Source organism: Stegodyphus dumicola, chromosome 8 (assembly GCF_044657685.1).
Source record: "Stegodyphus dumicola isolate Sdum_Otavi_A_Nest chromosome 8, ASM4465768v1".
NCBI classification, from domain to species: Eukaryota; Metazoa; Arthropoda; class Arachnida; order Araneae; family Eresidae; genus Stegodyphus; species Stegodyphus dumicola.
The window spans coordinates 135,614,722-135,636,498 of NC_140775.1; the positions used below are offsets into that span (position 1 = coordinate 135,614,722).

General features: G+C 33.2%; 1 protein-coding gene across 3 annotated transcripts in view; it reads left to right on the top strand.

The window, feature by feature from the left end:
* The first annotated feature begins 219 nt into the window (after positions 1 to 219).
* LOC118199054 (dual specificity protein phosphatase 3-like) overlaps positions 220 to 21,777 on the top strand; it is a 28,858-nt gene continuing 7,300 nt past the window's right edge. The window contains exon 1 of one of the 3 annotated variants that reach the window (XM_035370842.2): positions 220 to 601. Coding sequence is in view for 1 of the 3 variants with exons in the window: in XM_035370841.2 (XP_035226732.1) it covers positions 20,083 to 20,085 (3 nt within the window). In the remaining 2 variants the exon portion in view is untranslated. Of the gene's footprint in view, positions 602 to 19,975; positions 20,086 to 21,777 lie in introns of those variants that run through there. The other 2 variants (XM_035370843.2, XM_035370841.2) reach the window with 2 other exon arrangements.

Sequence of the window (21,777 nt, forward strand, 5' to 3'; positions counted from 1 at the left end):
AAATATAAGTTAACAGTAACGTAGTTATAGTAAATGTTAATTAGTCGTTATAAGTCATTTAACTTTATGAACTGGCAAAATTTTCTGTGTAAAAACTTAACTACTCGTAGAATGAATATTTTATTCACAAACGATTTTTATTTTTTTAAAGTGTATCATTAAAAAGAAGACCGAGCTTATTGTTTTTCAATCTAAAACATGCCAAAGTATTGTCAGTCTTCCGAGAAATATTTTCTTAAATGTCATTTCATCTTGCATCAGCTGATGGAATAATACACATGTTTCTTCTGAGAAAACAGAATCATGTAAAGCGTCATTGTATCGCTCTGATTTTGCTCCATTAGATGTTACAACAGAGGTGGCTTCTTTGAATCACTGCTTGATCGTGTTACGTTAATTTACTACTAAAGCAAATGTCCTAATTTACTACTAAAGCAAATGTCCAAGAAATCAGAGATCGGAACATCTGTCTGAGTAAGTTTGGGAGGGGAAGGGGCAGAGAGTGACCTTGCTCCAAAAAAAAAAAGAAGGATTTTATTTCGCATTGTTTGAAGACCAGGTTTTTCACACTTGTGGCATAAGGATTCAGCGCATAATAGGGGTAAGTTATTTAACCTTTTGCGTTTTTAATTTCACATTTGAATTAAATTATTGATAGGTCTTTCATTCTTCTTGATAAAAAAATGAAAGAATTGTTGATTTTTCATGAAGCAAAATAGTGTTGTTTTCAGGAGTATGTTTACTAAGCCTTAGTAGAATTTAAAAACGTGCGACAGTTTAATTCCCAGAATAGCTAGATGGTACTGCCTGTAATTTGACACATCAAAATTACGCGAATATTCTTGTTTCGGGATGTAACTAATTTAATACGTGCGTACATTTGAAACTGATAGAGTCAGACATTAGTTATTAGCTAGGAAATAGCTATTGAAGCATATTTACACTTTGAGACAGAAACTGACCACCGAGATTTTAAAAACTATGTTTAAATCAAAATTTGCATCATAATCGTTAAAGAATCTGTGGTCACCAAGTAAAGATGACACACAAAAAATAAAACAATGTTAATAATTATGGAACAATTTAATTGCAATAAATATTTACAATTATTTACTCTTTCTGAGAACTTTAACGTATTTTAAATCTATCCACCAACTTACATTTTTAAAAGAAATGTTGTTCTTTTATTTTAGGAAAATTGTCTTCATATCAAACGTTTGAAATTAAAATTACGATAATGATATTTTCGTTTCGTTAAATTTTAAAAACGATTTTTTAAATAAGCTTAAATTTTATTTTATTGTTTTTATGTTACTCTGAGATAAAATTATTAATATTTAAATATTTTTTGAATTCTTAATACGTTTGTACTCCTAAAGATCTACTGAAACGTAAGAACTTTTGGCTATGGCACATTTTGTACAGGCTATGAAAAATCGAGTGTTCTGACTAATATAAGAAATTAAAAGACGTGCCAAACTGTGATACATAAACCCCGGCCAGAAGCAAACAGCCAAAAATAAAAATTATGGACGTTAATATTAACTCAGTGTGAGGTATGATATCCAGTTAAAAACTGACAATTAAAAAATTGCAAATTAATTTAAAAAATCGCTACGTTAATTTTAAGAAAAGGATTAGGCATGAGAAAGATTTCTGAAAAGTTAATACACAGCTATCACAGTGTGCTTCCTTGAGAGATACTTTTTGACAAAAAAGCGATTATTCATTTATATATCTAGTATAAATCTCCATCAGGTAACATTCGCGTTATGGTTGAATAGCCATAAGTGGCATAAGCTGAAAGTCGTTGCTTTGTTGCTTAACGGAAGCTGATATAAATATTTTTTCTAAATGTTGTAGTTACTGGCCAAGATGGTATAAGAAGAGACCAGTCACAGCAATGCACGGGAGTTGAAGATCCATAGATAAATTCATACATGCACAAATTTACTTTTCCTGCTTGGGTACGCCTTAGAAATGCCCACTTTACTTGCTTTTATAAGATCAATTCAATGTTTTGGGGCAATATATGTAGATATGGGGGCCCTCAAAAACCAGGGACCTAAGCTTGGGCTTCATAGGTTTAAGCAATGATTAGATTCTGAGTCTACCTGGTTCTAATGTCGACAGTCGAGGTTTGTGGCCAGTTCTGAATAATGTGCAAGGCTACGGCAGTGAAGTAAACTGATTAGACTGACGTTTTTTTCTGTTGTGTAATTCTCTGCACGCAATCAAAATAGCCTGCATTATGTACGTTATTTAAATTTCATACTGTGTAACACTATTATTAGGCGAAATTTACGGATAATAGGAACGTATAAGAGCATTGAAAAAGACACTTGTAATATCTGTAAAGTATCAAACTGTTAAATAATGTGACTGATCCGATGTGTATATCGGAGACATAGTTTGCATAAGCAATGCATATGTATTTTGCAAAAGAGAAATACTAACTTGTATTTTAGAAAAGAATATATGAGATGTATCAAATCATGTAATAAATCTAGTAGATCAACATTCTTTCAAGCCTGCATGAAGTAATATTTTGGGAAATAATAACAAAATATCTAATATTTTCTATGGGCATTGAGATTCTGAAAATATTTTTATATACTTGAAGCTGTTTTATAATATATGAAGTTTACAAACTTTTATAGCACATCCTAATTCTTGATAAGTTTTTCACAAAAGATAAAAAATATTTGATTTCTCCTTGAAGGTTTTGGTATTTGTAACAACCGCATTAAAAACTCGCATGATTTTCTAAACAATGTGAAATTATTCCAGTTCTTTGAAGCAGATAAGATTATGGTCTAAAAGTCTATGAGATATTAAAATGTTTTTATATGAAACGAAGAAAACCATGCATGAAGTTTGGTAATTCGTTAGTGAAAAACCCATGTCGAATGAAGACTTAGCACAATAAATTTAATGAAAAAAAAGCTTTAATTATTCAAGACATAGGTACATAATTTTCCATTAGTGAAAAACCTCTTCCTTCTCTCTCTCTCTCTTTCCCTAGCTTTACGTCAATTGATGTATCACAATCAGTTTTTATAATGCTTGTAAGAAAGTTAAGAAACAAGTGTGAAATAAATAAAACAGAGGAGGAATATCGAAATACATGAGTAATTCATAGTCTGCCTCACACTATGACTCACATATAAATGATTCGGCATTTTCAAAAGTGATTTTCAATAGCGCTTTTTTTTTTTTTTTTCCGTTATGATTGTTTTTACAGTTCCTACATTGCTGTTCTCAGCATCCTTCTGCCTCTTACCTATATATACAGATGCATTACATGGTTTTTCCTCAAGCAGGAAATCCATCGTTATGGAAACTTAATCTTTAGTAAATATTCTGTCTTCAGTTGCTTATTTCTGATTCCGTCCATACAGAAATTGAAAATCAATTATTAAACTGAGTATTAATTGATAAGCGAAGCGAACTTGGCTGAAATCTTTTGCGCTGTATTAACGATACAGGATAGTCCTTAAGCTCGCTTCTTTTAACCTTTTAGCAATTAAAGTGAAAAAATGTGTTCCCGTATCAGTAAAACATTAAACCTTTTTTGCTCCCATACAAAGCTCGTATACAGGATTATTTAGGAATACGGCTGCACGTGTGAAATAAATATTTTGTTTCCAGCTGAGGAAGGTAAACGTGAAAGTAACAAAATCCTTATGCTGAATACACGCATGTGCGAATGAAATAAGCTGTATTTTTCGCACTGTGTAAAACACACAATGGCGTAATATTTCCTGTCGTACAGGGTAGAAAAAGTAGAGATGGGACATTCGAATCTTCAAATTCTAGATATCTTCCGAGAAGTGAATCAAATTCCGAAAGTCAGAATTTTTTGGTCATTCGAATCTTTCGAATACTAACCTAACGGAAAAAAATTCAAACATTTGTAACTCAAAACTTTGGAAAGCTTAGTTTTTTGACATCATTAAAGGAGGAGGGAAGGCGGCTATTGCAGCTTCAGAGTAATGTGGATTACGTAGCAACTTCAATTACGGTGTTTGAAAGTAGCATCGCATACAATTTCAGTTCTGTATTAACTGACCTATAGCTTTGGGTTTGCAATTTTGAACTGCTAACTGAGATTTGAGCTGCTGCTCAAATACAGTGAATCTTCCTTACGACAACCATTTGTAAAAAGAACAATATTCTGAGAATATACTCAATAAATATCGGTATTAAGAGTCATCTCTCTGTGTCTCTAAGGTTACCTCCAAACAAAATTCTCTGGAACTATGGTTGCTCGTTTTACAGAGGGTATATTGTACTTTTATCAATTTATACTGAAGAAATAACATGAAAATACAAATTTGATGTGTACTTCATTCGCATCTTTTAATAAATATAAACATATTTTTTTAACTGTTTCTTAAATCTGGTTTCTACTTATCGCAAATTTATGATTTTGCTTTAATTAAAAACTTTCATCCTTATTTAAAGTTTTTTAAAAACATTTTCTTCTTGTTTTAAATGTTATTCTAAGGCTTTAAGAAATGCGAGTACATTTTAGGATTCGGATTCTCTAAGAATATCTCTAAAAATCTCTAAAAAAACAAGAGTAGCAAAATAATAATAATAATAATAAACAAACCAAAAAAAAAAAGGTTATTTGAAAACAGAGATTAGTTTAAAATGTTGCGTATATTGAAAAATTCTAAGCTTTGAGTTCCTGAAAACGCTATAGCAACAAGAGGAAAAATACCGAACAGCCTACACTGTTTTTTCTCCTTTTTTTCCTTTAATTCAACAATATGTCCGTAACTGCTGTGACGCCGTTTATCAATTGACCCTCGACACGCCCACTTTATTTCGGATCACGTTTATGACTTAAGGAAGATGGATCACGAATGTCAGTTTTATTGACTGACTCGACTCGTCTTCCAACCAAAAAAAAAAAAGCATATGTTTACAAAATCTGGAGGGTGAAAACTTCACAATGATCTGATTGTTATAAACAGATATTGTTATTCTGTACAGAAAAATCATAATAAATTATCTTAATAAATGTAACTGCACTACAATCTGAAAATGTTTCGCGTTATATAAACTTCATCATTTCCAATGCCGATCTACTGAAAATATTACATATAGTATATATACCTTTTTTTCATACTAGATTTAAAGCATATGCAGCACTCTATTACTTCTGATACTTCATGAATTACAAATATACATACAATTATGCTTTTGTAGCCGTTGTTTAGTATCCAAGGTTTACAGCGGAGAGACAAAATCTTAAAATTGAAGGCAATAAACGATTGACAAGTTAACAGAAGACATGCCAGATGAAAAGGGGTGCTGAAGATTATAATTAATAGCTGTAATAAAATTATTATGTAATTGTTAAAAATTCTTTGGTCTTTTTTAAACAGCAACCGAAGAATTTTCAACAGAAAAGTTTTGGAATTGTATTTGGATCCTTATGAATTCCTGAAACAGTTCAAAATAAAAGTTAAAAGAAATGGAAACTTATTGCCATGATAATTATTTAATTAAAATTAAAATAATCAAATAAAGTCCGCTAAAAGTGTAACAAAGTAAAAATTAAAATGTAAATTTAATTAAAAATGTTTTGTAATTTAAGTAATTATCAAGATACAAGTCTGCTCCGACCTGACCTTAAAATAAATAATTGTAAAAATGAACATTATAAGAAGAATTCTCGAGTAAGAAAACAGAAAACCCATTGGGTAACTAACAGTAATGAACTAAAACTTCGAACCAAAGAAGAAATAGAATTGCTTACTATCGATATCAGACAACAAAGCAGAGTCACAAGCAACGACCGGTGCCTCAGGAAATTTCCCGAATTCCCGATAGCCCTCTCTACCCCTGTGTGTGTGTGATAAATAGATCATGGGCGGTCATATTTGTTTCTTCTTTTTCCTTTTTCTTTCAATCTCTCTCATTTTGTTGTTGAAAACATTTTTTAAGTCAACACAGATAAATTACGACTGTAAGTCCTCCTCTTGAAGAACTATATCGATACCTTTTACACTGTTCAAATTTTATCAGCAGGCGTTAGCAAGTTGGCAGTAACGAAGCGAGAGTTAGAATGCAACGTATCTAAGATCAAAGTTTAGTTCAAAATGATTTATTTTCAATTTAGGTTTGTCTCCATTGGCTAATTTTAAGTTTTGGTTTCCAAATTTGAAACTTTTAGTAGTTGAATCCTTATGTAAGTGCATACGCCATTAGTTTTATTCAAGAATCGTATGACATGGATTAATTTTGAAATGAAGCAATTTAGAATTATTTTTAGGATATAAGCAAATATACAGCCACACGCACATATGTGTAAATATATGTAAGAGTTTAAAAGTTGTTGACAGAGAAGAGAACATGATTTACGGAGTGACAGAGCTTGGTGCATAAAAGATGTTAGCAATAGCAGCATCCGATTCTATACTTTTTTATTCTTGAAAAGCGCATACATGATTACACAGTTAAATTGGCTAAATTTACTCTCCTTTTCTTGATCACACTTATGCCCTTTCTTCTTCTTTACAACAATTAATTTCAATGAAGAAAAGAGTAGCAGGCGGGAAGCGACTTATCAGACTTGGCTTATTAAATTTAATTGCGGGAAAGCACTTAAGGGCTGCCTGTGTAAGAGGAGGGATGCGTTCGTGGAGGACGTTTTCAGGAAAAGTGGCTCGTATACACGTTACACATGAGGAAAACTACGAAAACACCCATGCAGCTATACCCGTTGGTGAGCCCGAAAGTTATCAAGACAGAAGCAAAAAAGAGAATGCAATGGGTCTAAGATTAAGACCTGAATCACAGTGATTTAATTTTGTTTCAGTTTTATTCTGATTGGTTAATTTTAAATTTTAATTTGCAGATTTGAAATTATCATTAGCTGCAGCTCATGTAAGTGTCTGGTCATCAGGTCGAGAGGATTAATTTTGAAATTACTCAGTTTAGAGAGATTTATTATTAATAGTTACTATTTTTAGGATAGAAAGGGGAGCTAACAAATTAAAATTCTGAAGAGTTAAGACACTATTGTAAATTGAAATTAGACATTTGGTTTGCATATTTTTTTTCCTATATATATATGTTGATTTGCAAGAAAGATGTTAAGTCACTTATAATTCTTCATTTAAATTTGATCAAAAGTACTTATTAGTTACTTAATTAACAAACTTCTTCGTCGCTTCTGAAACAAAAAGCCGTTTTTATTTTTATTAGTCATAATTTTAATTGCATTATTCAAAATTATTTGCAATCAATTATTTAAAAATATAATTTTTGACTCAGTAAATATTAATTTAATGCATAAGACATGATCAATATTGTACAAAAAGTAACATATCACATGTATGTGTAAAATACAAGTGTAAACTTTAAAATTACTCCAAAAAGAAAAGTACGTCACACGTTTAATAAATATAAATTTAAAATATGAAATTATCTCGTCAGTTTTGCACCAGATGCCGCCACCAAAAGTTCCTTTCCACTAAATTTATTCTTGTTTTTATTTTGCAAGATCATTATGTTTTTGAATTCCAGAAGGAATTGCCGAAACGTGACCTTGACCATTACGTAATAATTTAATATATTTATCAATTTGTTTCTTTTTTTAATGCAATCTAGAAAAATAAATCGGACTTGCGTAACATCCTATGCAAACTGAATTATTATTTATTTGTGCAGCTTTATTGTGCAATGATTTTAGACGATTCCTAAATTTCTTATTTAATTATTCAGTTTAAAAAAAAAAAAAAAAAAAAAAAAAACTTTCATTGAAAAATTACTGAATACTTTACGTTTTATGTATGTACTGAATACGCCGAATCATTTCGTATAAAGTTCTTAACTTCAATTATCCGCAATTTCTCTTAGACGTTTCTGCGAAATATTTTGTTAGACCTTGCTGAATCCTGAGAGGTTCAAACTTTTGGTTTGGAGTTTGCTTAGGATTATTTTGCATTATTACTATTATTATTATTATTATTGCGTGAATTCTAGTAAAAGTAACATTCAAGTTATTAAACGAGAAAAGTAATCTAACAATTGGGAGAAATTTGGAAATATTGGGAAAATAGCTGCAATTCACCAATTTATTTACAAATAACAAATCTGTTATTCGCAAAGTAATAAGCAATCTAGTAAAGTTCACAAAAATCAAAATCAGAAAATACGATAAAAATTCGCAAAAACAGTTGTCGAAAAAATTACTATCGAACTTATAATTTCGAAAAATTTCGTGTTCATAATATTATCTGAAATGGCTGCAATCTTGAGAGATCGAATGGAGAAAACCACAGAAACCTTGTGTTTTATTCTTGATTATAGATTGTTACCGTGGGCATTATCATTCATCCATAGGCAATGAGGAGACCTGGGAGAGGAAACAACAGTGGTTGAAGAGCCGCCCCAGGCAGTAAAGTGGTTAGTGACTCTAATTACTCTGCAAAGGGCCCGGGTTCGAATCCCGGAGAAGGCATGGATGTAATTTCTCTGTTCCTTCTTAGGAGGCAGCCCACCAGTGGCCGAGCGGTAAAGACGCTGAACACTGGTAGTTCGGTCCAAGGTTCGAATCCCGCGAACGGGCTAGCTTCATGGGCGTTTTCGTGGTTTTCCCCATGTATAACGTGTATACGAGCCAGTTTCCCTTAGAAAGTCCTCCACGAAGGCATCCCTCCCTTTAGGCAGACAGCCCTCGTGTGCTTTGCCATAATTAAATAATCCAATAATCCAGTCCTTCTTAGGAGGCAATGGTGGTCCACCTATTAGGCGCCTGCATAATAAAGAGACCACCGCTTCCAACCTTAGTAGTGACCAACGCCTATAAACGGCTTGAGCCCGCTATTGGAAAAAAAATACTGGTCCAAGGGATTGTATGAGGGCACTGAGAGACAAGTGGGCAGGAAAAAATGTTTGAAAATTTGATGGTTTACTTCTGATAACTAACAAAACTGTGTTAGTCCATCCATGGCACAAATGGGTCCAAGTTACATGTCGTTCCTTTTTTCTACACAAATGGATCGGAAATTATAAGCACTCGGTTTGTACAGTGACATCAAGTATGCTCGAGTAGCATTCAAACTGTTTTGCAGATTTTTTGCAATAAATGCTTTGAAAAACCTTTAATCATCACCGTTCTGTGTTCCGTACTAAGTGATGAATTTTAATTAATAATTTGAAGCGATAAAAGTGCAATAAATACTTAAATGCATTTCAATACGCTAAAAAAAGTCTCATACATAATTATTGCAAAGGTAAAAGAGTTGCGGAGTATAATAAATTTCGGAAAGGAAAAAGGTCTCTTTAGGCCAGTGCTTCTTAAACTTTCTTCATTCATGACCCCTTTTTACCATCTAGATTTTTATCGATCCCAGATATTAAATATAGAATAAAGATATAAAAAGAAATATTTCCCCGTATGTAATTTACTTTTTCGGTAAACAGTATACATATGAAAAGAAATAATTCTTGAATTTGTTTCAAGTATTTAAAAAATAATGAAAGAAAAATCAAATTTTAATGAGAAGGATGTACTTGCTTTTGCTGCGTAACAAATAAATCTTGGTGCAATATTTGACACTGCTAAAGATAAAGCATCTTTAGTGTTTTTCAGCAATGAATGGTATTTGAATTTAATAAGCATAAAAGCAGAAAATGTCGTTTCGCAGAAGTATGTGCTGCCTGAAAGGCAGAATGGAAGATTTAATGCCATTTCAGAAATTATGGGAAATTCAATTCTTCGATTCAGAATTCAGTTAAGGATTTTTGTGGAGTTTGAGTTTTTTTGTGGATTTAGAGTTTTAAATCTGAATGAGAAAGCTCAACAAATTCCTTTTCGGTTTTATATCTCATTAATTTCAACTGATATTGCTGCGTGCGTACCGATTCGTAGTAGATCGAATGAACACAGCTCCAATGATAGGTGGATAAGATTTATTTTATTAAATGAAACTCTTCAGAGACATGGAACTTCCCACAAAGATAGTCGTACAACTATTCACAATATCACAAAGCACAATCAGTAGTTACACTTCAAATTAAAATAAATGTTAAACACTCCGCAATGCAAAGCGTACCTAAAGAAAAGGCTACCCGGAGATATCTCAGTACTCCGAGCTCAGGCTATCAACAACTGACTGCAGTCTGGTCTGGTCTGCACAGTTATTGCCGAACTATCGCGCTATGCGCGATTTGTCCCGCTCATAGTGATGAGTCGGTACTACCGAACCGGGTATTTTGTAACGGGTACTTAGTTGTAACGGTTACTGAAAATCGGTACATCCAAGTACCCGTTACTTCAGTACCGAAATCGGTACTTTTCGGTATTCGTTACTTCTGTACCGAAACGGGTGCTTTTCGGTATTCGCTACTTTGTAACGAAAATATGCGTCTCTTCTCGGTATTTCGGTATTCGTTACTCGAGGATCGATGAGGGTTCAGCTCACTTCGGTTTTGGTACGAGGACAGTAGTATCTGGTTGTATTTGCGAAATGGTGATAATGCGCTCCTTGTGTTCATGAATGGCCTGCTCCTCAGACACTTCCGTAGTTGACATGTTTTCTGATATTCAAAATCTTCTCCGTACAGATAAAATCAAACACGTGGTGACCTGGCAGAGTGCCTTCAGTGCGCAAAATCGTTAGCTGCATATTTCGGTACTCCAAATCGTTACTAAGGCACTTCGGTACTCCAAATCGATACTAGGGTACTTTGGTACTCCAAATCGTTACTAGGGTACTCCGGTACAGCAAACCGTTACTAGGGTATTCCGGTACAGCAAACCGTTACTAGGGTACTCCGGTACAGCAAACCGTTACTGCGGTATTTCGTTACTTCGGTACTCCAAATCGTTACTTGGGTACTCGGTAGTTGAAATCGGTTTTCGGTACTTTTCAAAGTAACGGTTACTTGAGTAACGGGTATTTTGTACCGGGTACTTGTCTGTACCCGTTACTCTAGTACCGGGTACAAGAAAGTACCGAAGTTGCCCATCACTACCCGCTCATGAAGAATAACGCCCAGTGGGCACTTGACATTAAGACTTCGTGACAGTTTGATAAAGGTCTGAGGTGGTACAGAGGGAGGAGCCTAATGTATGGCAGGCGTAGAGAGAGGTCAGTCATGAAAAGTAGGCGTGACTACCAACCATAGCAGGAACGCAGAGTCCGGAGGGCGGTTCTATCTCCTGAGGCCGGAGCACACTAGAAATTAAGTAAAGTTAATATCAAGTTCATCATGCAGCAAAAGTAGGAGAAAAATTACAAGTCCATTTTTATCATCTGCTCAACCATTTCCAGGGCAAGTAAAACTTTATCCTGCGGTGATTCTATTTTCTTACATTTTCCCACAAATTCTAGGAACTTGACTGCAATCATCTGTAGGTTTTTATCTATCGCGAAATCCAATTTAGCTGGAGTGCTAGCATCTGAGTGGGATTCTGATGGCATACTACTCTGGATTGGTTTTTCAGACAGCGAAGACAAATTTTCACACTGTGGCTTCCGCGCTGAATTCCTTTTCTTCTAGTCAGAGACAACACGAACTTTTGGTCGAAATTTGCATAACTTCGAAGCAGCAATATGTTTATTCGAAGTAGCAATGGTCCACAAGGACCGAAAGATGTTCATTAGGTATAGCGAATATGCACGAGGCAAGTGACGTACGTCGAAATACACACGTGGTTAAAACCAGAGAAGCATCGGAGACAGACCACCTTCACGCATGAAAGCCACCCCTCGAATGATGAAAACTGACAGCAGATGCTTACTTCGGCTTTATATAGTTGTCAGTCGGCCACCGAGATATTTCTAATACTTCCTGCTTCTCGAAATTACTGGAAGGCAACATGAGGGTCGAATTACGGTTACAGCTAATAGAGTGATAAATTATATTTATTCAATTGCAATACCTATTACGGTGATACAAGGACCAGACCAATGATCGCCAAGTTTGGCGACTTTTGGTGAATTTTCGCCAAAATTGATGACAAAAATTAGTCGTTAAAACCGTTGCCATCTTGGCAATATCTCGCTAAATTACCGAGATATTCATTTACACAATGTTAAACGGACTTCCCCTGTTTTAAATTTCCGGCATAGCTTGTCTCTTTAGATTTTTCATGTTACATTATACAAAAGAATACAAGGTGTTTACTTATAATTTCACTAACTTATTCGTAACAATATAATTTCTTTAAAATTCTCATTAATGTAATTTTTTTTTAAATTCATGTATCTACGAGTAAATTAAATTTTCGCAACCTTAACATGAGGCTCGCTTAAACTGTGGCTCACGACCTCTTCGGGTCGCGAGCCACAGTTTAAGAAACGTTGTTCTAGGTGAACGGGTTGGCTGCATAAATATTTCTTAAACACCTTGATGGAAGCTTCTTCCAAGTTGCGTATTGTTTTCAATAAGCGGATTTTGCGTCCTCGCAAAAATAAAAAATACGACCGCTTTAGAGAATTAGTTATTGCAAATCTCATGCGCAAACCATCTAGTGAAATAAACGCATAACTACGTCCTGAAAATTTTTTTCTACTAGTTATATTTTTTAGTTTCTTATCCATCTAACAATCATTTAAAATAAAAAAGATGATAACAAGCTTTTCTCCCCTATCATTTTGCATTGCTATTTTCAGCATCTCGTTATAAATTGAATTCCTAGAAGATTTATTCTTAAACTAGTAGACTAATTATAACCGTCTAGTTTAAACTTGTTTTTAGGCATTAAATTAGAATTAACATATGATTCCATTTTTAAAATTTCGTAATTTTTATTTTTTCAAATGCATATACTAAATAAATTTAATTATTAATTAATTTAATCTTATTAATTTATTAATAAAATTTAATCTGGAATTTTCAGATTGTAATTTAATTATTTTTCAATGTAATTTGCATTTGTGACAGGATTACTTACCAGGTTCCTTTAGAAAAATACCTATAAAGATATGCCTCCTAAAACAAATAACCCTCGATTGATTCTTAGATACGCAGTGTTTCTAGCATTTTAGTAATGGAAAATAAATTATTTTAAACTTTTTCTGAGGATCCAGTTCAGTAACCTATATAAGTTTTTTTTTTTAGTTTATGCACGCTAAATGTTATCTTTAACTTTAATGTGCTATGAAAGTAGGTTATTGAAATCCATTTTTAAATTAATATCATTCTGCTGGGATAGAGCAATTATATGTTAGCATCAGCAGATTATTCTAAAAGTGCTTATTTTTAATGCAGATTTTGATTTTAAAAATATATTGCTATTAAAATGTTGCTTACCTTAACTAGAACTAATATGAAAAGACCTAAAGCGTTTATATAAATAGTAAACAGATAATGATAGATAAATGATATATTTAGAGGAATTTATATTATACATCATGGTCATCTTACGTTTTATACTACTACCTTATCAATAATTCACATTGCCGAGAGAAATGCCGATTCTCAGAGTTCTATCAAATCTTGCAACATTGTTTAATATATCGTTTACATAATAAAAAGACATTGCTTATCACTGTAAAAAATTACGCGACTTGAAAGATAACAAGATACAGTGGAGATCTCCATAAGATGACTATCCACAATTCCAAATGAATTCTCTCTTCCAAAAAAAAAAAAAAAAAAAAAGTTACTGCAGTTACAAAAAATAATAATTAAGGGTGAAGAGTACTTATTATTTTTTGTGTTTTTAAAATAAGATAATAAAGCAAATTTAAATTGGCTGAGATTTTGAATAAAACTCTATTGGTTTTGATAGCGGTTTGACACAAGGTTCTTTAGGTCAGGAGGAAAAAAAATCAACTCTTTGCGGGCAAAAAAGCAACCTGAGATTACAGTAGATTTTAACTCAAATGAGCAATTTGAAATTCGCGCGGATTTTTAAAATCTACGCCAGACTGAGGTCCCCCCCCCCCAATGAATTAATTAAAAATATACGCCAATCTAAGACTGGTCTTTTCTTTTCTAATGAATTAATTTTTTTAAATCTACAGCAATTTAAGTTTGCTTTTTGTTCATGTATTTTATTCAAAACCTAGCCAATTTAAGGCCGCTTTTTGTTCATGAATTTTATTCAACATGTACGCCGACCTGAGGTTTCTTTCCTCCCTACCATGAATTTTATTCAAATTTACGCCAACCTGAGGTTTCTTTCCCTCTAAGATGAATTTTATTGAAAATCTACACCAATCTAAGGGTGCTCTTTTCCCATGAATTATTTTTCAAAATCTACGCCAATTTAAGTTTACTTTTTACTGATGATTTTATTCAAAATCTACGTCAGTCTAAAGTAGTTGTGTTAACGGACGTATTCCTGATAACGTAAACAAGCATCGGTACTGAACCTTACTTCTATAAAAGAAGCACCTTTACAAAAGACCATATTTCCCTGGATCCATAGGTATTGTCTTAGAGAGAGCTCCTTGTCATTTAAATATATGTAGTTTATAACATATCTAAGGGGAAATTTTTATAAAGATTAAGGTTTAAATATTGCGTAATATATACAAAGTACTTCTAATGCTATATATTTCTTACTTCATCTATGGAATAATCGTTAGTACTTTGCTTAGCTGCTACTTTCCCACATTTTTATAAGAATTTTTATATGCATTATTATTCGTTAATTATATAGCTTGCCAAATAACAATCATTGATGCAATTCTAGGTTTTCCATCCTAAAGAGTGTAGGCGTATGTTTGAGATATGTGATAGTTTAAACCAGAAAATACATATGAAGAAAAACATCTGCCGTCTATCTCAAATTTAGTGTTCCTATCATTGAAAAGTCTTGCTTAATTTGGTGCTTGGAATAACTAAGCAAGTTAACTAAGTTCCAGTGCAATGAAATATGGCCAACAATTTGATGGAAAAAGTATCGTAGTTGTATCAAGATACAAGGAAGAAGATACTCCAAATGACAGAATCAAGACAATTTTTTTTTCTCCATCTTCGACGTCATATCATCCTAATTCTTCCGAATCAAAGAAAAAAATGGAGGAGGATTAGGATAGAGTCAAGGCTACCATATCCATAAATTTTTGTCTCCACCGCCCAGCTCCCATGATATTCTTTCGCCACATACATCAATCATGGAGATTTTTGTTGATGAATTTCATTTTTTAAGTCGCCTAGAACTGAGCCGGGATTGTGTCACCACTAATGGCTGTCACGGTAGTGCTGGAGATACGCAGTTGCATTAATAGCCCAATTAAATAAATTAATAAGTTCTTTGCTCCTTTCGCTTCGGCTTTTGGCCCGTTTAATTCGAAATAAAGCATAAGGGTCACTTCTCCTGCTTCTATTTAGTTTCAACCGTAGCTTTTGGAGATAAAAATACCACCTATATTTTTTTATCGATATAGAGACAAACCGGAAAGACTGAATGACCTGCAGTTCAGGGCATTGAAAGGTGAGCCCATTTATCATAAAGCGCGAGCCATAAAATGGCGCCAAATTTTTTTAAAGCATATCTCCGCCATATAGTCATTATTTTCCCTAGCGTATGCAATACGTATCAAGCACTACATCATATAAAATTTGTTCCAGGAATTTTTAGATCAATGAGATCGCAATTTGGGTTCGCTGTGTTTGTGGTAAATGCATATTTTAAACAGAGAATAAACATAAATTTTAAACAAAGAATTTATAAGTATTTATTTGTAAAATTTAAATTTCTTTTGCAGCTGTAAATTTTTCTCATACAGTTGAAGAAAAAAAAAAGTCTTCTAAATAGTTTTAAGCTTTTAGGGACGAAATATATGAAATTCTGCAGCAGACTCTTCGGTGATTGACAGATCTAGAATGAAACTGGCCATAAAATCGTTCTGTCACCAGCGATTCTGTCTCGTTCTGTCTAACAGCAACGATTCTGTTTCGCTCTGTTAAAATCGTTCTGTCTAACAACTGGCGTACCTTCTAACTCACCCTTGATTACTCACGAGATCAATTTTCAGGGGACCGGGCATGGAAACTGACAACACAACAGAATTTAACAGTTTTGAACAAAGTGAATTGGTTATTTAAATGGCAAATAAGACAGACGTTACTCTATTGATCCATTATTGATGGCAAGTTTTCTGCCATTTGCCAATCGTCAGACGTAGCCAAGCTTGACGGCCATTTGACGACATTTTTATCCAATCCCTGTGTAACTGTATTTAGTCCAGCGCTTATACAACTGTAACTGAATCCGACCCTATGTAAAGGGCTATTCACAGAGTTTATATGAGCTAATATAGTAAGTTCCATGTGTCGAGTACTTCGCTATGAATACTGATCATCTGCGGTCAAGTCGTCGATTACCAAGAGAGGGGGACGTTAGAAGAAAGAGAAATCGGATTTGAGGGAAAATGTAGGGATCGATTAATCATCTAGCTTCTCCGCATTCTGTTTCATAGAGGAAAATATAGAAAAACTGTATTCTTTGAATTAATGCAATTTTGTACTATGAAAATGGGCTAATAATAGCTAAAATAGAAGTTAAATACAGCCTTTTTTAAGGCGCATATTTGTCACATCAATGACTCAAACTATCACGTAAATATTGAGTTTTGTATTTCGAATGCTATGTTATAAATACGAAGTATCTGAGAAATATCACCAGAGCGTACAGGACTGTGCCAACAAATGTAATACTCAGTATTGCAGGCTTCCAACTATTATTATTTCTGGTAGCGCAAGAACAGGGCTTAGCGGAAAAAGTCTTAAAATTAAGAGTAGATGTCACCACACACGATTCCGCGTATCTGAACACTATTTGATCAAGAGTATAGCAAACAAACTAGTTAAAGAAAAAAAAGGTTAATCAAAATGAGTTGTGGTTTCGTTTTTCCGATTGCAAAGCCGTCTTAACAGAGTATTATATTTAATCTTTAAATTATTCCAATATTATACGGAACAATAGCGGGGGCATTATTCTGAACTAGAATCCACTAATACAAATCATATTTTGGTTTCAAATGGTTTTCATTAATTACCTTAATAGTGTGAATATTTGTAGAAATATAGGTATAAATAGTTATAAATACTTTATTATTAATGCTTATGTACCATATTATTAAAAAGCTTATTTTTTAAATTACCTCAATTTTTGTAATGATACGCAATAAACTATTATAATATGAAAGAAAAAAGAAGTAAAGTTAGTTATTTGCTTATATTTGGAAAATTTACATCACACAATATATATAGAGAGAGTATCTGTGATTGCTTTTAAACCACCCACTTGTTGCATTGAAAAGTGATGCGTTGTTATAATTTCATAGATAAATTAAAGTGCTTATACTCAGCGAAAGACAGCAACTCACTTGCGACAGATATAAATGTTTAATGCCATGGTATTTTAATACTTATGCTTACTTTAATGTAATGTGAAACGAAACAGTAAGTATTTTATACATCTCTAAAAGTCAAAATTCATTTTCATAATCGAATAAAATTTATGACACTGAGAAATTACTTAAAAAGTATTTCTGAGTTTCAAAGAATTTCGAAAGCTTTCCTTCACATTTTATCCAGGCTTAGAACTGGCAGATTAGATGCAAATTTAACAAATGGGCTGGTCGAACTTCGCTACAGCTTACTATTGTACTCGTATATAAACATTTTTGTAGTTTTCTTTAAATGTAATGTAAATATGAGCTTATTTTCCCTAAAAAATTCTCCAGGAGAACATGTCTTTGTTAGGCAGTTCTCATATAGTTCGTTACATTCAGTTAAATAAACACACAAAGTCCCTACATTCTTAAGATGATTAAGTATTTAATTTCGTATTAGATGGACGAAGATTTTTAGAAAACTATGATACCTTTTATAAACAATTATAGTTCTAATTAATGCTGTTCAATTGAAATTGGATCGGATTATTTGTTAACAGCAGTGTTAATCACGCTTCTCTTCTGCGTGAGAAGTTTATGAATTTCTATCATTGTTTTCAATTTTCGAAAATCTTTTCATGGAATTATTTCTCACTGAAGTTCAGCGAATCACGTAATGGATGAAAATGAATATTGGAATATATTATGTTTTTATTTTGATTTATTTAAAAAACGTAGCTTTAATTATTTGTATAGAATACCTGCATGCGTTCTCATATTGTTTTGCTATTCTAGAATAATGCGAATAAGAAAATTCCGACTAAAAGTTTTAGAGACTGCTCAGTAAGTTACTAGTGAAGAACATCCATCATTTTCGATTGAATACTTTTCTGTGTTGTTTTATTTGAGTGAATACAATGCTGTAATCTTTAAAACAATAAATTAGTCTTTTATTCTTAATAGAGAGATAAAACAATCATTTGTACAATATAAACTATTTATAATTACGATTTTTTTCTCTTCATTGTTTGATAAATTTATGAATTGCTTCGTTGGCTAAGGATAATCAAATTTCCACGATATTTTAAAGCTGTAGGTCTAAAAATTCTTGGGCATAGATAGTAGATGCTAAGTATTTACATATTCCTTCCAATGAAAGCAACGCGTGTAGTTCCCATATAAACCTCGACTTCCTGTAAGGCAGCAGGAGAAATTTCGACGTGTATTTTTGGATTCCAATTCAGAAGCACTGTACTCTGTCCAAAGCCTTGTCGAGCTTACTCATTGCCTACGGACGTGAGTATTCTCGCTTCGCTAAGGATATTAAGAAGGAGAGATAATCAATCTTTAATCCGCTGCGCTGCCGGCCAGAAGGATCTTAGCTAGGAACCACGTTCGAACATCTTTTTTGATTCAGAGTCAAGGCCCCCTGAGTAAAAATCTTTATAAGTACAATAAAAGACTTGGGGAGGAGAGCGGAATAGATAATGATAGAAATAATTTACTCCAAAATCATCTTGCTGAGCGTTATTCTCAGGCCTCAGTTAAATCAATGTAAGGTCCGGGGCGTATGCAACCGGTGCGGTAGCACCGGGTGGCAGAATTTAGGGACGGCAAAATGTTTAGAATTTAGGAAGCAATCGGGTGGCAGAATTTTGGATTCCCAGAGTTTGCACCGGTGGCAAAAAATCTAGCGTAGGCCCTACTGAGGTCCTAGACACGGCATTCTTTGAAGGCTCTTGTAAAGGAAAAACAGGATTACAGGAACAGGAAAAAATAGGATGTTATTTCTCTAAATTCTAAGGCCCTGGTTCTGGCGTTTGGGAACTAAGCGATAGGAAAGTGTCTATTATGATATTCGAGACCAGTGGACATAATCAAAAAGGTTAGTTGCAGGATTTTAAATTATATCATCATCAATTACATGACTGCTTTCGTCAGAAAGGGAAAAATTGTTCATGCTATTTAATAATTAGGAAATTTCATACTCCAATCTTCTCCCTTTGCTTTAAAAAAAAAGAGGTTATTGCACTAACAATTAGCGACAGAAGTTATTCAATCGTTGTTACTTGTATGTTTTTGTTCTGAATGAGTAAACTTACAGATTCACTAATCTTCTGGTGCAACCGCAGGATTTATTAACTTTCTGATAAGGTCAGAACCCACCGGCAACGGACACTAACGTGAAGGAGACAAAAAAACTTCCCACATAAACATGAGTCACCCGTTTTCTCAACCGTAAGGCACGCCGCTTCATTTTGCTTTATTGCATTTTTTACATCCCTTCTCCACAATAGGATTCAGAAGAGATAAAATACAACCTTATGTTAATCCCAAACAGATTTTTGAAAGCAATGGCTTTTGACTCCTCCGTAATTTCAAGACCGGAGACAAAATATTACAGCACACACTACCGCTGACGTTTTTTCGCCTGCTAACAGTCACGTGACAAATAGCAGGCCAGAGAAAAGAAGCACTGTAGTTGTCGCAGATAACAACGCTCGAAATCCAAATATAACTGCAGCAATTGTAAAAACCTAAAGTATATTCCTGTCTTAGTCATGAATCTAAATCCGTCACAAAAGTTAGAGTGATGCAGCGCCCCCATGCGTAAGCCGAATAAAGAGCACCAAATTAGATTCTGTATAATCTCTGCCTGTAAAGTCTACGAGGAAAGAGATAGGCTTTGTCACCAGTATTTTGACATCGAGCGACAAGTAAAATAGGATTACAGGTAATTCCTGTTGAAAGACTGAGAATGGTATGGCTTCCTGCTGCGCGTATCTCATTTGGTTTATGTCTAGTTAAGTCTTTAAACAGCTTATTTTTCACTGACATCAATGTTAGCATGCCCGAAGAATTGTTTTTTTCCCTAACTATCATGTGTTCGAACACATGTTGTTCGAACACAAGCCATTCGGGCAAAATGAAAATACTCCAATTTCTTTATACTTTTTAAGGATAATTTTAAAAATTAATAATAAATGGGGGTCAAATTCGCTGTAAACTATAGTTTCTAGAGTAGCATAAATTATTTTTATTTATACAATTAGGGATGGGATACTCGAACCATCGAATCCCGCGAATCATAAAAAAAGATTCGAGACATTTTTCTCATTCAAATTCCTAACTTAAAATTCAAAACTTTGAGGAGATTAATTTCACTGACGTCCAACAGAAGAGTTCATTAAAAAAAAGAACGCCTTTTTTAAATCCTTAATACCACCTTGTGGCGTCCCTAAATGCTTCAATGTCAAGAATTTAGTTTTTTATGTTTACTGTTATTATACGTTAACTTTTGAAATATACCTTTCCCCTCTATAAATTTGCATTGATTAAAAAAAAAAAAAAAAAAAAAAAAAAAAATCTGAAATCTTTCAGATTTTAAATTACGTCCAAAGGGGCGTTTTTTTAACGTTTTGAGTGTTACCTTTATTTATTAAATGTCATGTTCTTTGCACTTAAACCATAAAATTCAGTTCAAGAGCAATATTGCAAAATAATGTTAAATTAAGCATATCTTTAGAATTTCCGATATACACAGTCTCGCGAGCTGGAGATAAAAGTATTTTTTTTCTATATAACGTTGCCATTTCTCGCTTTTAAAGCATTGAGTTTGTAAATCAAAAATTCGTTAAAGTTTTACAAAATATAAAATCTATAATAAAACAAATTCCAAATTTGGGATTTCAGATGCCCATATTCGCAGTAGGATTTTGTCATTCAAAATTTGATGGCTCTATGTACCATTGTTTTATCACAATGCGAGAAATAGACAATCATTTATGCAGATTTTTCATTATTTAATTTCTTCAAATATAATGCAGGACTCTAACATTTTGTGGCAACAGTTTGAAAAGTGAACCGACGTTTATGAGTCCGACGCAAAATCGCAAAACGAAAACAATAGTCCTTCAGGGACTAAAAAATAGTACTTCAGGGACCTTTGGACTAAAAAAAAAAAAAAAAAAAAAAAAAAAAAAAGATTTTCGGATGGTTTCGGAAGAATTATCCGAGCCTTTAAAAAAGTGTTGCATCTGTTGATGCTTTGGTCGTAAGTGAAAATGATATTATTTAGGACACCGGATAATGACGATATTTATGGTTCAATAGATGACGATACCATAAATTCTTGGTTTGTGCAGGAAAACATACAGAAGTGATCTTTTCACATTGCAATTTTACTCCCTACTTCTATTATACATACTAGTTCGAATATTTATCACAAACTAGCATTATTCAGAAACCAACAGCATTCATTTCTGAATTATTGTTTCGAAAATAATTATTTTTACTTCTTTACTGTTTGACTTCTAAATTAATATTGTTTCGAAACTCTGAATAAAATGCGTATTTTGAGTCCAAAGGGGCAATTTGCCCAGCATTATAAACGGCGAATCACTTTTTAAATTGTTGCTACCAAACATAAGAGCTCTGTATTGTATTCAAAGAA